The sequence below is a fragment of the Falco rusticolus genome, chromosome Z (assembly GCF_015220075.1).
Source record: "Falco rusticolus isolate bFalRus1 chromosome Z, bFalRus1.pri, whole genome shotgun sequence".
Lineage (NCBI taxonomy): Eukaryota > Metazoa > Chordata > Aves > Falconiformes > Falconidae > Falco > Falco rusticolus.
In genome coordinates this window covers 47,290,288-47,308,972 of record NC_051210.1, presented here as the reverse complement: position 1 = coordinate 47,308,972, position 18,685 = coordinate 47,290,288, and the positions used below count along the sequence as shown (strand labels likewise).

At 38.4% G+C, this 18,685-nt stretch overlaps 1 protein-coding gene across 1 annotated transcript in view; it reads right to left on the bottom strand.

Annotated features, from left to right (window-relative positions):
- Positions 1–18,685, bottom strand: part of PCSK5 (proprotein convertase subtilisin/kexin type 5) — a 247,605-nt gene that overhangs the window by 29,544 nt on the left and 199,376 nt on the right. The window contains exons 22-24 of the mRNA XM_037374062.1: positions 17,131–17,267; positions 14,976–15,173; positions 14,593–14,661 (exon numbers count right to left, since the gene is read on the bottom strand). Coding sequence (XP_037229959.1) covers positions 14,593–14,661; positions 14,976–15,173; positions 17,131–17,267 — 404 coding nt within the window. The remainder of the gene's footprint in view (positions 1–14,592; positions 14,662–14,975; positions 15,174–17,130; positions 17,268–18,685) is intronic.

Here is an 18,685-nt window from a genome sequence, read left to right as displayed (position 1 = left end):
CCAGAATGCTAAAAAGAGTTGTTGCTACACCATTTTTATGTCAATATTTCTTACATTAAAATCACTATGGCCATAACTAGAAAATTTTTGTCTCTGAATATCTGTTTACATTTTTTGAAGATAAACTCTTCCACAATCAGGTCCTGGCCTGTATTTCCACAGTGACTTGTGACTTTGGAGTTCTCAGCACAATGTACCTAGAAGGTGCTGAGTGCTTAGGAAGTGCTGTTCTGAAAAGCAGAAGCTTCCCAGAAGCTCAGGTTGGGCAAAATGAACTCTTGAAAGAAGTTATCCAAATCTGAGTTTCATCCTATTTCTTTAGTTGTTGCAGAGATAAGTTAAAAGTATTTGGCACCTCTAAAAGTAAACTTTTCAAAAACATATAAGTTTAATCTTAAAAATGCTGAGCCAGACAAAGCACCTTTCTATACTTGGCAGAGGGAGGTTAGACAAGTCTTTTGGGTAAACTTTCTCTTCAGAAAATTAATTTTTGCATTCAAAATTTTTGTTGAATGAACAGAAGAAGCTCACATGAAGTGAAGAATATTTTCTGCAACCTTTCATTATCTTCCATTAGCTTTTGATTTCTTTTACCTTACTTAAATATCCCAAAGGCAGCAGGACGGAAGGAAACAGAACAACCTGGATGAATGTATTTATAAACTGTTCTACTATGAAATGCCTATACATTATTTTTGATATTAATAGTACTTATAAGGCAATTTTTTCACTGAGTCTGTTTGAACTGTGTCTACAATAAATCACACTTTACACTTGCAAACTTATTAGGCAACATGCACTTGGTTTTGCAAGTAGTTCTAGCAATTTATTTATGAGGTGTAAAGTTTTTCCCAGAAATGTTGCAGATCTGTGAAAATGTTCTCTTTACTGCTTAGAGCACAAACAGAAACAGCAACCACTTGATCTAGTGCTCTTTGCATTAGATTTTAAGTTAAGACAGGAAATATTCTTAAAAAATGAAAATATTGTCTACAAAGACTTTGTTTACTTCTAGATAAAAGACATTTGGTTTGTCCAGGGCTTCTTTTTGAATGATTTCTGAAATTTTAGTATTGTTTCTGAATAATGACACTTTTCTCCCCGATCCATTTGTATGGGGTTTTTTTCCTTACAATGTGTGTAGACTGTTGTTAGGAGCCAGGCTGATAATGATAATAAATAAGTGCATTTATACCTTTTGAAAATTATTAGGGTATTGGTACATACAGTCCTTATGATGGAAAGAATAAAGTATACATCAAAGAGATGTTAACATTGCTGGGATTGCTTGTGGGTTTAGTAACTAGATCTCCAGGAACTTTCTGCCTTTTATGAAGAAAGGACTGTTTCCTCTCTTGCCTGTGGAAGGTTCTGAGGACATTTTTATTTCCTAACTGCTGTCTCAGTTTTGCCTGTATGGATGACTACCTATATAGTTCAATTTGAGACAGATCTCAGCAGTGATTGCAAAAAAAAGACACAATGTCTGGTTGTCTTCTGGAAAGAGATTAGAAAAACTCAGGTTAAGTAAGTGAGCATTAAGTAAAGACCATGTATTTTACATTGGTTTAGGATCTAAGAGAGAATATCTAGGAAAGAATGGGTAAAAATAGTATCTTTAAATTGGGGATTGGAATACATATTGTGAAGAGGGCAAAAGAAATTTTACCACAAATAGCACCTGCATTCTACTGCTTATACAGAGGTTTAGACAGAAGAGGTAATAGTAAATGCCTTATTAGAAGGCCACAAATTTCATAGGAATAGCTGGCTTGCTGTATTTCACTTGGGAATGCACTGATTCTTTCTTCAGTATTTTGGAGGTGGGCAGAGAATTTCTCGACAATTTTGCAAATTGAAAACGTGCTGTCATTGGGCTACTGTGACCTAAGTTCATTTGCTGTTTTGTATACCATATTATGTTTATCAGCATTTTGTATATGTATATGTATATGTATATGTATATGTATATGTATCTCACTCTCAACACAATGAACCATTGTTCTTTCTCTTAATGACATACCAACTCAATAGAAGTTCTACCACTTTCTATACTTAGTCATAGTTTCTGAATTTAAACTGTTGAGGAATAATGAACATAGTTTAGAAAGGAATGCAAAGATGGCAATCATCTGATAGCAGGGAGAGAGAACACTGAATATGCAACTATTACTGCAATAGTGAATTTGATATTTAATACATGCTATGTTTCATAAATATTGGAAATTAATTTTAAGAATAAAAGTCTAGGGAATTTTATGGCTATATGTGTAGTTCTTCAGCAGTGGCTCCTTTAAAATCTGCCACAATCAGTTCTTGGACTAGCAGTAACAAACATCCTATATTCACTGAGACCTTTGTTTGCCCATAAATAACGAGATCTCTGTGGTGCAAAGTGGGTTGGTTGGTATGTCATGCTCCAAAAGACTACTTGTCATGAGAACAGCTAAAATTTTATCTGTATTTTACAGTTGCCATTTGTGTTGATTTCCACTGTGTTGCGTCTGTGCCACTCTTTTGAAGACAGAAACAAAAGCGATCTTGATAGCATTGGAAACAAGATTCAACCAATTTAAAAATATAAGGTCTCCGACACAAAAAGTCCTCTGTGACTTTCTGGTTTTATTGCAGTTTTCTTAGGTAAGTAAAGATCATCTAGAGTTCATAGAAAAAGTAATTTGGTTTCTTTCCTTGTCTGTAATAAACTGATACTCCTGTTCCCTTCTTCACCCCCTACCCTTCTCATGTACAATACATCTGGAGTGCAGCTATGTTATAATACAGAAAAGGTACGTGCAAAGATTAAATATTGGTCAAAGGCCAAACATTCATGCATACTGTTGGAGCTCTCCGATTTGAAATGAATTAATCTTTTTTTCTGCTCGGGGAAGGAAGTATGGGCATTAGTGTTACAAGCATAGCATTGTTGAGCTGGAAGGGTATTTTTGTTCAAATATGTAGAGGAACACTGTGAGTGATTTTTTTGTAGTATTACTGTAGAGCCTTAATGAAATATTTAGTACATAAGTTCATCCATATTAAAAATGAACTCCAGAGTGTTTTGGAAATCCTTGTCACTGTTTCACTATGCTTGAGTGTTCATGGTATTTAGGCAGATCCTAATTCTGGAAACTTTACATGGCTAGCCCACTGTACTTTTGAGTAGCACTTACTCAAAGTATCCCACCTAATTAGACCCAGATCTTGCAATGACTCGTGTACATGCTTGACTTTATCTACTGTATACAATAAAGCTGGGAGTTGAAGTTAAGTGCAGGGGTACATTTTGCAGGATCTGTATTTAGATTGTAACTTTTATTTTAGCTTCCTGTTTTGTTTATGGACTTTTTTTGAAAATTAAATTTCTTGAACTATTTATTGGCTCAGCTGTGAGCCTAGAATGTGCTGAATACACTCAACTTTTTTTACATTTAGGAGAAGTTCAGGATATTCACTGCCTAGGACTTAATGCCTGGTTTACCTTTCTTTTCCCGTTTAACTAAATGTAATGACGGAAAATGATTTTATATTACATTGCAGTGTTCCTTTAAGGGGCAGCCTGCAGTAATTGTTTCATTTCAACAGTTACTGCTAGATTTTATTTGCTTTTTACATTCCCCTGAATAATAATTTACAATAATCTACAAAAAAGTACTATAAATTGTAATATATCACCAACAACAGTAATTATATATTTAACTACCTTAGACCATTTTTTCTTTAGTTTTTATGGCATCTCAATTAAAATAACTGAAATATACAATACAAACATAATAAGATTTTTGACTAGACGTGGGTCCAACTGAAACCCCAGGTTTCAGTAAACTTTAAAAATGAAGATTTCTGTTGTGGAACCAACAACTCTGGTTTGGATCTTCCAGTTTGTGTGAGAAGGTATTTGTCTGTATGTATCATTTTTGTTGGTTTTTCAGCAATTTTTCTTTTCTTTTTGTGTTTTGTCAGTAAATCAGCTTTATTTTTGTTCTTCTCATTTCTGGCATTGTAATTTATTTTGACAAGTCATACTATCGTGAAGCAAGAGAAAGAAGGCAGTGAATTTTAACCAAGGAAAAAGCTAGATTCTGTTGTCAGTTAGATTTATACGGGGAAAAAATGGCGTCAGTATTTGCTTTGGCCAAAAACTATAACTTTGGTTCAGCCAAAGTATTTAATGAATTAAAAATATATGTATTTTTAAGGCATAAAAGAAAAAAAAAAACTTGAACAGATTTAATATCTTCCAAAAATAAATATACTTTACTAAAATTACCTCTACCTAGGTTTTTGTAATTTTTTTTTTGTTTTAAGTTAAAGTTACTTTTAGGATGAAAATGAAAGAAATAAAACCCAAAAATGTTTTGAGTGTTATTCTTGCTGTAAAGCTTGTTAACTGAAAAATATCACAGCAGTAATCTCAATTACCTTACTCTAAAAGAGGGATGATGTCACTTGGTGTTATTGTAGTTCATTGACAAAATAAAGGGAATGAGGCATATTTTCCTGTTAAAATAAGGATTTTAATATGCTGTAGCTAGAAGTAGAACTGAAGTGGAGATAAGAAGAATGGAAGCCAAAGATTAGCATTATAATGTACATTTTCTGAAATAGTGCCATGGTTTGTATGACTGCGGTGAAATGTATCTAAATATATAAATACTTGTGTGTATGTTGATAAATGCACCAGATTTTGGGAGAGGTTTCACTGCAGGAAAGTGGTGAGATCAGGAAACTTTGAGGAAAAGAAAATTTTAAAAAATTGACTTTAAAAATATATATTGGCTCAGAACACTCTAGTTTCTCACCAGAGAGTTGACCGGTGCTGGAGAGAGACTTACACTGCTTACACATGAAGCTCTACAATGTGCTGTCAGCCAGAGAAGTTACTTCTTACAGGGCTACCAAAAGAGTTAGTGGTTCATTCTTACTCCTGCTGAAATAAAAGGTAGGAGTACTTCCACAGAAATAAAAACAGGACACCAGCAGTACTATCTAATAATTAAGAAAGGGCATTCGGTTTATTTGTCTTAGATTTTATTCTATCACTCAGATGCTCTTCTTACTCCACTGGTCAATGTTTCCACCTATCAACATCTCAATGTGAGGCAAGACGCATACTAAACAAACTTTCTGTGTGTTGAGGTGCATTTTCTGAACACACTATGCTGAGGTGGTCCCTTATGTTTGAAGTGTTTCTTGCTACACAGGCAGCTCCTCTGAGTGAATAGCATTAGCCAAAGAGTGCTCTCATACAAGCAAGAGTACAGACTGTGGGCCAGTGTGGTTGTTTGACCCTGGCTGGATGCCAGGTGCCCACCAAAGCTACTCTTATCACTCCCCTCCTCAACCACACAGGGGAGAGAAAACGTAACGAAAGGCTCGTGCGTCAAGATAAAGACAAGGGTCATCACTCAGCAATTACTGTCCCAGGCAAAACAGACTAAATTTGGGGAAAATTAGTTTAATTTATTACCATTCAAATCAGAAAAAAACACCTTGCCCCCACCCCTCCCTTCTTCCTGTGCTTAACTTAATTTCCCCTTTCTCTACCTCCTCCCCTCAAGTGGCACGGGGGAACAGGGAATGGGGGTTACAGTCAGTTCATCACACACTGTTTCTGCTGCTTCTTCCTCCTCACACTCTTCCCCTGCTCCAGTGTGGGATCCCTGCCACAGGAGACAGTGCTCCATGAACTTCTCCAAAGTGAGTTCTTCCCACAGGATGCAGTTCTTCACACACTGCGCTAGTGTGCGTCACTTTCACAGGGTGCAGTTTTTCAGGAACAGACTGCTCCAGCGTGGGTCCTCTATGGGGTCACAAGTCCCGCCTGCAAACTGGCTGGCAATGGCTCTGTTGAACATGGGGGAAGATTCTGGCATCTTCTCACAGAAGCTACCCCTGCATCACAGAAGCTACCCCTGCAGCCCCTCTGCTACCAAACCCTTGCCATGCAAACCTACTACCTACTGTCCTAAATTTACACCACAGACATCAATGCTGATTTTACCAGTAATTTGAATAGCTGGCTTCCATTGGTCCTCCACTGACAAAACATACTTTTGCAGGCAGAACTCATAAGGGAAACATCTTTTCTATATGGAGACAATCCAAGATTTGCACTGCTACAGTCAGTAAGCGGTTCTGTTATACAATTCCTAATTTGAAAGATCAGAACCTTGAGCTTTAGGCTGGTATAAACCCAAAGAAATGAAACAAGTACATATTGAGTTTGGGTTGCTTGGGTAGGATAGGATAGGACAGGACAGGACAGGACAGGACAGGATAGGATAGGATAGGATAGGATAGGATAGGGTAGGATAGGATAGGATAGGATAGGATAGGATAGGATAGGATAGGATAGGATAGGATAGGATAGGATAGGATAGGGTAGGATAGGATAGGATAGGATAGGATAGGATAGGGTAGGATAGGATAGGGTAGGATAGGGTAGGATAGGGTAGGATAGGGTAGGATAGGGTAGGATAGGAAAGAATAGAATAATTCCAGCTGGAAGGGACCTAGAATGATCACCTAGTCCAACTTCCTGACCACTAAAGTTAAAGCATGTTATTAAGGGCACTGTCCAAATGCCCCTTAAACACTGACAGGCTTGAGGCATTAACCACCTCTCTGGCAAGCCTGTTCCAGTGTTTGACCACCCTCTTGGTAAAGAAATGGTTCCTAATGTCCAGTCTAAATTTCCCCTGGTGCAGCTTTGAGCCGTTTCCACACATCCTATCAGTGGGTCCCAGGGAGAAGAGATCAGCACCTCCCTCTGCACTTCCCCTCCCCAGAAAGCTGTAGAGACCAGTCAGGTCACCTCTCAGCCTCCTTCTCCCCAAACCAGACCAGCCCAAAGTCCTCAGACGCTCCTCATAGGACACTCCTTGCAGCCCTTCCCTCCAGCTCTGTTGCCCTCCTCGGGTGCATTCAAGGACCTTCACACCCTTCCTAAATTGCGGGGCCCAGAACTGCACACAGTACCCAAGGTCAGGCTGCACCAGCGCTGAATGCAGCGGGATAATCCCCCCTTCTGACCGGCTGGTTACGGCGTGTTTGGTGCCCCCCAGGACGCGGTTTGCCCTCCTGGCTGCCAGGGCACGCTGCTGACCCAAGTGAGCTTAATGCCCACCAGCACCCCCGGTCCCCTTTCTGCAGGGCTGCTCTCCAGCCACTCCTCTCCCAGCCTGTGCTTGTGCCTGGCATTACTCCATCCCACATGCAGAATCCGGCATTTGTTGGTGATTACAAAAAACCAAACGTCTGGTGGAGGCACCAATCTTTCAGTGAGGTGTTGATGTCCTGGGCTCACCTGCTTCTTCCAGTGTCTCTCCCCATTACTGGGAGGATTGAGGAAAACAGTACCTGTGCCTCTGAATCCTTCAGCATTTTCCCCAGGGTCCTGAAATCTCTTTTGATTGACCGTGGTCTTCTTGTTGAAACATCACTGATATGCATGTGAAAGAACAGAAGCAGGTAGTAATTGGAAGGCTTGCACTAACCTCATTAGTTTTCTAGTGACATCCCTGATCTGGGCCCTAGGGGAGCAGCAAACTTCCCTGAAAAGAGGGTCTGGTGTGCAGATAGTTTTGATTGTATTTATTTAAATATATTTGTTCTTCAGTAATTCCAGCAGAATGATTCGACAGGTAACATTTCTTTACTATTTCGATTCGTGAGTCTCCTGAACTACAAATTGTTGAAGGAGTATGCTTTGTTTGTCTTCGTAATTCTAGGACTATATTCATTGGTCCGTGGCTATTGAGCTAGATGAACTTCTGGCCTGGTCCCGTATTTTTCTTCTGTGCTCTTATTTCTACTCTAAATAAAATCTGGAGTATTCTGTGTTTGCAGAACTCATGGTTCAGTCTTATATCTTAAGTTTTTCCAGTGACTTGCCCCAAGCCTGGATTTTACTCAGGAAGTAATCTGCTTTTTCAGAGAAAGAAAAACTTCAAAGAATGTTTTCTTTAGTACTCACATCTTGTACCTTGTGCATGCAAGGGAGTTCTTTTTTACCTATACTATAGGAAAGACAACATCCTCTAATGTAATGTTCTGCCTACACTGAAATGTCAGTACTGAAAATCAAAGAACTGGCTGCGCATTCTTTTTGCACAGATTGCATATTCTCACTCCAGAAGCCTGTGGAAACGAGTCCTATTATCTGCAAATCTAAACCCCATTTTGCAAGGTTAACCTCTTGAGGAAGATTTACTCAAAGATAAAAAAGGATCCTTATCATAATTTTCTATGGTATTTTGAAAGCCAAGGTCTATTCATCATCAGAGAAGGTGTGAAGATATTAAGTTTTCCTTTGTGTTTCTTAGGTTGCTATGGGAACCAGATCACTTTTCACTCATTAATCATGAGCTCAACTGCCACAATTGCAATCTGTACCTGTGAGCTTGAGTCTGTTCAGTGTTGCCCTTTTAGCTATCTCACAGGTTCCTTAAATCTGCTCCAAATACTTTCTCTCCTACTCCCACTGCCTTATAGACTGTACCCCCCTGATCCCCCCATCTCACCCCCCTGATCCCCCCATCTGACTCTTTATAATGGATCTTGTGGGGCATTTGCATATTATTTAGTTTCACTTTCTGCCTTTGTAGCGGTATGTTTGCACATAGACCTTGTAAGCCAGACCAAATGAAATCGTTAGGTTCTGGGTCACCTTTGATTGTTGCTCAGGCTTTACCTTGCTAAAACAAAGAGCCATTTTGTAGCCTGTTTTGTAGGTTTTTATTCTCAGAGACACTGCTCCTTGGCGTTTCTCTGTGTTAGTCTCTTTTGTGAGGTATTTTTGAAAGAGAAAAGTACAATGGCTGTTCTGAACATTCTTTACTCTGCGTACTCATTGAAGAGCACTTTATTCTCAGTGTTAGCCCTTGTAAAGAGTCCTTGTGCAAAGGCTGGAAAAGTCACATTGTGCTGCTCTATGCAGAAACCTGGGTGGGTTGAAAGGCGATACACATGGTGTTTTGCTACATGGAAATGAGGTAATCTCTGGGAAGTCGTGAGAAATATTCGTATCATAACATGTTGTACTTTTGCAAGCTGGGTGAGGTGAGTAGAAGTGAATCAGCAAGTAAATGAGTAAGAATTGAATCAGGAATGTGTGGCTCCATGGGAGGACACTGGCAGGAAGGCAAATTGGGAGAATGCCTGACTTTCACAAATCCTTCTGAGGTGAAGACCTATCCTTCTGTTGATTCCTATACATTTATCAATGATCCACTTGAGCTCTGATTGTTGCAAATATTTAGCTCCTCAATGAACTAGGTGCTCATATTTAGTATTATTAGTTAATAGTGTGGCAGTTTCTGCTTGTGAAGTGTACATATGCAAGTCAGTAGTATTGTATATTTGAGAAGTTTGTCACTTACCACCTTTGTAAGTACTCATATCTTGTGTCTATTCGTTGTGCAGGTGCAAAAGGGCAAATGCATATTGTAACATAAAGAGAGCGAGTGCTGAACCTGTCTAAGAAATCATTTTGGTCCATGTGTTGTATTTTAGACATATCAAGTAAGAGCCAGGATTGTTATCCTCTTGCATTGTATTGACTCTGAAATTCTCTTAGAATAATTACTTTAAGAGGCTCAAATTCTGCAGTTTTACTTTTTTTTTTCTCCTTATCACTGGCTGCTTTCTAAAAAGGCAAGTTCTACTCTGCAGAAAGCTTCTGAAACTCAATACAGCTTTAAGAGTCTGGAGAAAATATGAGTAGTATTCTGAAGTGATCTAAATCTGTAAGGGAACTTTCACTGAGACATGGAAGGCAGATGCCACAATGGCACAAAGAAAATCCTCCTCCTTAATGTCATTGCTTCAGTAGAACTTTCTCTTTCAAAAGCTGCCTTTGTTGAGGAAACTGGATTTAGTTTTGTAGACTTCATGGTGTTTTCTGGTGCCCACCAGGAGTCATTAAAATTTAATCATGGCCTGATGGTCAGAGGTGATGCGGACCTGTGGTTCCCATGGATTTATCTGCACCAGAGAGAGCAATAGCTCATTGCTGCTCTACAAAGTAGGCCCACAGCGTCCAAAACCAGGTTACTAGACCTGAGTCTAATAAAAGTCATAAAGATAATCTTGGAAATGTGGACTTGAAATTTATTCAGTACATGTTCTTAGACAGGTTGTCTGTCTAATTTTGTGTTTGCATTTGCTAGCACAGCAGTAGGAATATATTTGAAGCTTGTAAGAATTTAGTATTATACATATTGAAGTCACCCTTTTAAGACTTGACTTTGGTTCTTACTTCAGCTTTCATTGCCTGTGCAAGAGTCTGCCTTTCAGACCTTGTGGGATGCTGTGCACTTGCGCATGCCAATTGGGCTAATACAACAGCAAGCAGTCAGATGCATTCGGGAGCAAGTGGGCAGAAGAAGGTGGGGAGGTAAACCCTGCTGTGCATAGCCGTTGTTTTGACACTGTGTACACAAAGCCGTAGATCGTTTTGGGATTAGTGCTGTCTAAGGCAATTTTCCTATTACACATCTCAGGACCTGACAGTGTCTGCAGACAGAATGGTGTCTGAGCATTAAAGATTCTCTGTCTCCTTACAATAAGAGCAGCCTCTGAATTAAAGAAGTGAATCAGAAAGAAAAGTATCACTTGAATCTAAAAGAAAGCATCATCTGTATTTAAACTACAAAGACTTATCTGTCCTTCATTAAGTCTCTTTGACAGTTCCTATCTTTGCTCTTAGACCTTTAATGTAGTTGCAGTAGGGGCATATTGCAACACTGGAGCCCTAGAAAAAAACTGGGTCCAGAGCTGGACAAAAACAGATTTTACTTCATTCCCTGAGGATCCCAGAAAATATTACAAACACTGTCAATCTTCCACTTCAGTATCCTTTTGCTGTGTGAACAATAACCTGCATTGTTACTTAGTGGGTGGATTTTACGTTCTCTGAAATGTCTGATGTGGGATGTAAAGTATCAAACTGAAAAAAGAATGATACCTGTATCTTAATCTGTCTGTAGGGCCACTACTCATCAAGAAGAGAGATTATCCACACAGACTGCCCCCACTACTTGCTCTAGTCTGCTGACATCTGGCATCATGCTGAAAAAGAGTAAATCTTACTCATTTTCTTGCCTGCACCAAGCAGGACAAGATTGCCCAAGACTAAAGGTGGCAGTTTAATCTATTCTTTGGTGACCTGTGAAAAAAAAAATCTGGCCAAAAATTGCTTGTCCTTCAGGCTAATAGGAAAACAGGTGGTTGCGTTACCTTGATTAGCATATATATCCCTTCTTAAAACTAATCTGTGTCTACAAAAAAGAAAAAAAAAATTAACCTTTGTAATTTGTAGAGAGTAAGAGAACCACTTACACTTTGGTTTACAATGTAATGTCACTGTGGTCTGATATTCCTTTTTAAATTCATACAGCTTCTATAAGTGACCCTGCACTCAGTATAAATCGAAGAATTTTATTTTTATCTCTTAGAGCTTATATCAAAGGATCTCAAACCACTTCAGAAAGGGCAGGTGCCTGATGATTTTTTTGTGAGATAACGGTACTGAGTCTTTTGCAGATCCATAAGTATGCACAAAATGTATTTGCATTTGTATACGAATAACTACTTTTCAGTATGTGTACTACATAATTTTGATTCCAATTGCTATGATTACTACACTTTGCTTCTGCCTTTTTTTTTTTTTTTTTTTTTTAATAGAGTATTCCCTGGAGCTTTCTGTTGCACTTCTAGTAGAAATGTTCATAACATTGGAATGCTTTTCCTACTCCTGATCTACAGTTCTTATTTAGATTGAATTCCTCAGTAGTGTTGAAAGGAAGATAAGACAAAGAAAGACTGCAAAATCATGCAGCATTTGCTTAATTTTAAAAAGAGTCTGTAGAAAGTCCTTAAAGAAGTGAAACTAAATGTATCAGATCCCATATTTTCTCACCTTGAAATGTTACTATTTCTATTTGAAGTTATTGTTAGGGAAGTGTTACTTCTTTACAGCTTTCAAAATAATCCATTTCTTCTAAAAGACAGGCAGTTCAGGTGGTTGGGTTTGTTTTTTTTTTTTTTTCCAGAACTCTTTAAATATGTCAGTTTTCTGCTAAGACACGAGAAACCTCTTACCGTGCTCACCTTATCTATGAATTAAGTTTTTAATATGCCCCAAACCTCATTGAATATTAGAGCTGAAATACAAGCTAAAGCGTCTCTACCTGATTCATTTTAACAGTTTGAAGTTTACAGGTCATGCTTTATTTCAGGAACACATGGAAATTTGCAAAAGCTGCTTGGGATTTTACTTTTAGCCCACTGCTGTACTTCTGTTCCAAATAGAGATACCATTAAACCAATCTCTCTGACTCTCAAATATGCACTGTAATCACCACAGAGTTTCCTTAATAATATGCCCCTTACCAAACTCTGGCATCTTAATACTTCCAACTTTACTCAGCAGTGAAAGTTAATTCAGTCTTTGTTTTACTTGAATCCATTCTGTTGATCTTTGAAGCTTTTGAAAAACCTATTTTAAGTCAGAACTTTGAGTGCAAGAACCTGAGAGTAAATATGTAGTGGGTATTACAGATGATTAACGTTTAGGTGATGAGTGATCTTCTGAGGGCAAAAGTAAATGAGTACCCTCTTTCTGTACTCCAGCTGCCCATGAACAGTCTTGCAGTCTCCTTATGCAGGCTTACTAAGCTCATATACAAAGAAAATCAGCCTCTGAGTTACTTGCAATAACTATTTTTAAGAGAAGTTGCTATTCATAGTGCTTTTCACCCTAATTCAAAGCAAGGATTGGCACTAAACCGTTGCAGAAGAGAGATAAAGATTTTAAAGTCACAAGTTTTGTGAAGAGCACTGAAAATATCGCAGGAAAGTAACATTAGTAAAGATTGGTATTGAAACTGATTCTCTCCCTTAATTTCTTTTCTTCTTTTTTCTCCTCACAACAAAGCAAACAGCTGTCATGAATCTGGATACCACACTATACCAAATAAGACCACAGTGTAGTTGTAATCATGTTAAAACTTGGTCCCTCCCGCTCTTCATTCAGCAAAATTCAGTGTAGTCACAGAGGAAGAAGCGTTAAGCTTTACTGCATTCCTGCAGATTGTCTGTTCACCAGAGTCACAAGGAGTTTTATGGTATGACATGTTAGATTTGATGACTGGTAGAAAGAAGAAAGTAGCATGTGATGAAAATCCTTACATAAGTTTGGTATGCGTGAAGGTTCATGATAGTCTTGTTTCCCAGAGGAAAATGTTGATGCAAAAGCAAAACGAACATCGAAACGGTAGTGACTAGTGATGGGAATTGATTTCTGGTTTTGGTGGGTTTTTTGATTTGTTTTTTCTTATGGGGTGCTTTCACTGTTTTCTTTCCTGCTATTCACTCTCCTCTGTAATAGCAACATTCAGTCTCCTGGTATTGACAGTGGTGCTTGTTACACCAGGCCCCAAAACACATTAGGGAGCAAGTGGGAGAAACCAGAAACCCCAGTATGGGCTCCTCTGCCTGTGGAAATCTGCCTGAATTCAAGGAGGGGACCGATAGTCCTGGTAGTCTCTAAGTTTATCACTTTCAAAAATGGTGGAAATATAACAAACCAAATTTGTTCCTTTCTTTCAACAAGTAGTAACTCCGGATAACTATATGCAGATCAGTGACTTGCTCTAGATTTGCACCAAAATAAGTAAAGCTTAGGTCTATTTTTTTCTTCTGTATAAACCTTCAAGGAAATTTTAGCGAAGTCTTATTTTCTGCAATGTAGATGGTCTTACTGAAGTGTCTTGGCATATCAGTACTCATTGGGCACTACTTTACCTAAACTCTGTGCTTGCTTAAGAAAAGTAGTCTAAGGTGTCATAAGTGAAGACTGCCTTTTTGATGGGTAACCCTGTTGCCTTTCAGTCTTGAGTTACTGATCAGTTGTACTCCTGTCCGTATAGCCACAGGAAATAAAAATTTCTAAATGTAAACACAGTGGAAAAAATGAATTGTGATGTCTTTTGAATATTTTTAATCATCTGTGAAGGTGAACTATTGAGATACAGATTCAGTTAAGTTCAGTAAGTTAAATGGCATTTATCTGAAGACAGCAAACTCTCTGCCAAGACCTTATTATGTTGAGATGGAACTTCTTTTTTTAATCCAGCATGGAAAATGAATCAATATTTTAATTTTTTTTAGGGCAGTAGCATTTCTTATTGCAATGAGTTGCTCTTGATTGAAAATTAAGGTCTGTCCTTAGGTCTATTTCCAAAAGAAAAAGCACAGAAAAATGATCTGTTTTGGGATCTAGAAAATTTTAACACCTATGATAAAGTTCTGTGTCTGATAATGACTTCAGTAAGTCAGTAAGTCTCTCAGCCTAAGTGTGGCATTCAGGCAGCAAAATAAAAGTGCTGCAAAGAATAATGTCTAAGTTAATATAGAAATTATTGTTATTTATGCTGGAAATAGAATTTAGAAATGGTGTGCAAAAATAAATACACTGGGAAAAATACAGTTTACTTGAAGAGAGAATGCAGCACTGACTAACTGCTCAGCAAATGATTTTCTCCTACCTTAAGAATAAGGATACAGGTTCATAAAGGAAATACTTACCTAATTTGCAGTTCTGGCATCCATCTGAACATGGGATACAATCTTCAGAGTCAGGATCTTCCACTTCACCTGTGTTTTGCAAATCACCAGTTTTGGGTTAATTCTAGATAATGGAAGGCCAACATTTGGAAGCACTCAGAAAGGTTTCTGGAAACAAACTTTATCCAAATCCAAAAAGGAGAAAGATTCGCAGCAATTTCTTTTCTCATTTGTTCTTGTGTAACCCCATTCAGTTGAGGAAAATACTTCTATTTTACATTAGCAGGATATTGGAAGAGAATCAGAGTTGATTGTATATTTCAAAATTGGAACCAAGATGCTTAACCAGATTTCTGTAACAAATTAAGTAGAATATTTCTTAACTTCTACTGAAGGATGCTTACCTTCTCTACAGCTATGCTTCTGGCACACATTTTGAGTAAGGTAGTAGCCTCTGAAACATCTTTTGCAGTGGCTGGAGTTCAGGCACACCTCACAGTGGCCAAAGCAAGCCACGCAGGTGTGCTCTGAGTGGTAGTGACCTGGAGGACAGCTTGCTCTGCACTCCCCATGATAAAGGAATCGTTCGATCCCTCTTCTGTCTGTGTGTCAAACAAACAGGAAAAAAGATGTGAGCAACAGAGGACATTTGGGCATAAGAAGCAGCTTTATGAAGCACTGGTGCTGCAGCTGACGAGAATTAATATTGTTCACTAACTGATAGATTTGTATGGTTTTACACCAGATAAGCTAAAATGTATAAAAGTTTCAGGACCTCAAACCTTCTGCATTCCTGGAGATTTATGCCATATAAAGGTTGTATGCTAATGAATAATTAATGTTTACATCCATCAACCTAAGAAAATAAGGATCAAGAGATTTCCATTACTGAGTTTCCTTGCAGTGAACATACAAGTATTTGTACTGTATGGTACATGCGGATGTAGAATTGCCATTAGGAAAGCAAAGCTGCTCATTTCACCTTTGGAAAGGATCAGTCTTGTCAATAATAGATTAAACTTTAATCCTCATCCTGGTCACAGCAAGACTCTGGAATCATATAGATTTGAATCTGAATAGCAAGCATGTATCTATTTGCTATCAGAGCAATAGCGTTCTCTAGTGCATGGTGAACAGGGAAGTCCCCTCTTTCAAGTCCTTCTGAATGAAACCTGTGAAAATGCTTACAACTCCATGTGCTGCAACATGGGGAGTTTTGTAATGGGTTACCCTACAGTACAAATTACATACATTATTGTGCTAAGTGTGTTTGATTAACTATAGAGCAAGAATTTGCTTACCATAATTTATTTTTGAAACTGCAGAGAAAGCAGCTATAATAGGGAAAAATTGCTGCACCATAGCAGAAGTATTCAGACTTCGTTTCTTTCACTTTTCATGTACAAATCTTTAGAATGATCATTTCCAGCCTCCTCAGGGTGTGACTTTCATCAGTGTCTTCATTTCTTGACACACAGTAATACAGAAATTTGTATTGCTGTTCATCATAGGGAGAGACTTAGGGAACAATTATACAAACTTCTCCCTCACACGGGACCTGAAGTACCATTTGAAAATCGTCTGCTCAGTCACATTTCCAAAAGTGAGAAAGTCAATCTCATCACCATTATGACAAATTAATGCCAGCTAAAGTAGTGTTTTCTTGTAAACTCAACACTTATTACTAAAGCCATGGTCATTAATGGCTAGGAATGAAGTGGAAGAAGCAGCTGAAAGGAAAAAGACTGTGAATCCATTATGAGACTTCAGAGAAAGCTCACCAAAAATTCCTCTTTAATGAGTGAATTGAAAGTGGAACCTTAAATACTAATTTCTAAGGGCAGTTCAGGCTAGCTACACTTGTGTATAATAGCTTTAAGTTCTTTGCCCATCAGGTGTTATGGAGGGGAAAGAGAATAATTTTTAAAATGGAGCTTCAAAAGGGTAAGAGCTGCTTTTTGGAACAACCACAGATTTAACTATATTACTCTCTCTCAACCTAAGGTCTATAAAAATGTGTCAAAAATACACATTTCTTATGTGTGTTGGTGGTAAGCTTGTCTTTGCAAGCCCTGTTTGTCCAGCTGTAGGGACACAGCAGTCTGTTGTGGGACCCACCATGCTTGTTTCCTAGCTTTCCCCAGGCAGCACCCTGGCTCCCTGCCTGCTTGTGCAAGCTTGCTCCATTTCAGTGTAGCCCATACTGGGTAGAGGCTGGGGGAGGCATGTATAGGGTTTTTTCCAGAGGCAGACTATGTATGCTTTCTGTCCTTTTTTTCTTGTGCTACTCTCTGTTTCTGTTAACATAGCTCCTTTTCAAAATATACCAAGGGAAATGCATAAAAACACAAGGGTAATGCAGAGTTGTGTTTTCGTGAACTTTCTTAAAAATAAATTGAGTTCCACCCCGCTTCAGGGTTAAAACAAGATTATGATGCAGATCAGTAGCAAAAGCACTACTTATTTTATTGGTTCTAACAACTGGCCCTGAGAGCAGAGGGGAAAGTGAACTTGGAGGCCAAGGAAGGGGAAAAATCTGCAAGAGGAAATCTTTCTTACCTGTTCCACAAACGGTGCATTTGTTAGGTTCACTTCCGCTGCAATCCAGGCAGGTATGATGGCACAAATGACATTGTCCTTTGAATTCAAACTTTCCTCTGGGGCATTGCATAACACAGCGACCATCATCAAAGACTCTTTTGAGGTAGAGACAGGCATAATTACAAATTTAGCCACTACTTGTTCTTCAAACAAGAAACCCAAGATACTCTTCCTTCACCCTATTTACAAGATTACTTGCATGTTACTCCTTCGTTTTCCTGATCTTATTCATAGTATTTACTAAGTGAAAAGTCAACCATGTTTGAACTTGGATCTTAGACTTCAGAGATCAGTTTTTTTCTGAGATTTTTCTGAGAAAAATAACCTTTTGGTCCTGTACCTAGGTCTCCTTCTACCACAATCCCTGCAGAGGTCACTTATGCTTGTTAGAAGGAAAGAAAGACTTGGTCTTTCTCTATGAAGGAATGATATGCCTGTTCAAATTTCCTGTTAGTTTCACTTTAAAGGCTTCCTGTGAACAGTGCTATAGCTTCAGCAAAACGACTTTGTACATGAAGACAAACACCTATTCGAAACTTTGTTTTTAGGAGCTGTATTTTTAGACTTGCATATCTGCAAACATTTAGGAATTTTGCTGTTAAATGTTCTCCTTTTACCAGGTAATGAAATATTTGGTACAGAATCCTTTTATATGATGAAAATTTCTGGTCCATTTTTCACCATAATGTCTACTGGTTTTAATTTGTTTGGGAGAAAAGTAGAAAAGCATCAATACAGATATGACTATTAAAAGAATATAAACCAAGCTGGCTAGAATTTGACGGTGTTCTCACTATTAAGAAAGTAAGAGAGACTGTAATCTTCCGCACTTAACTGCTTTGACCAGTTTGGTATCTGAGGACTTGGAATGCAATTTATAGAGAAGGTGATCATCGTTCAATACAGATTTTGAGACTGTCAGCTTGTCTGTACACCTAGGGAACTGTAGGCTTGCCATAACATTATGGTAGTGCATGCTTCCTTGGAGCCAGCCAATAGCACTAGGCAATGTCTGCAATATGTCTTCATAAATTTGAGTTGCTATGGTCATTGTCAGATTTATTCTGAAAGGAGAGGAGAAAGATATCTGCAAAGTTTAAGACCAATTTTGTCAGATAGTCTATAAAACCATTTAAAGTTTACCATGATTGGGAAAGTCTAGGCTTATAAAGTGTGAAGAAGGAAGAATAGGCTATCATGCAAACAGCCTTTCTTAAGTGCATGTAACAAAGAAAACTTAGGAATTTATTAACAATACTTGTGAAGCTGAAGGCAGTCTGCTGGAGGGAATCAGGGAGAAGATTGGGTGGGTGTACAAAGTATTCAGCAAAGATGTATCTCTGCCGTGGGAGTCCAACAGTAAGATAGTCCTATGCAGACTGTAACTTATACAGCTCTACCTGCACGTTGAAGACCATTATTCAGCTCTTCATGGGGACTGCAGCCACCTCTAGTTGGTTTCTGTGCAAATGGCACAATGCAAGAGATGTACTGGAGGTAGCAGGGCTATGTT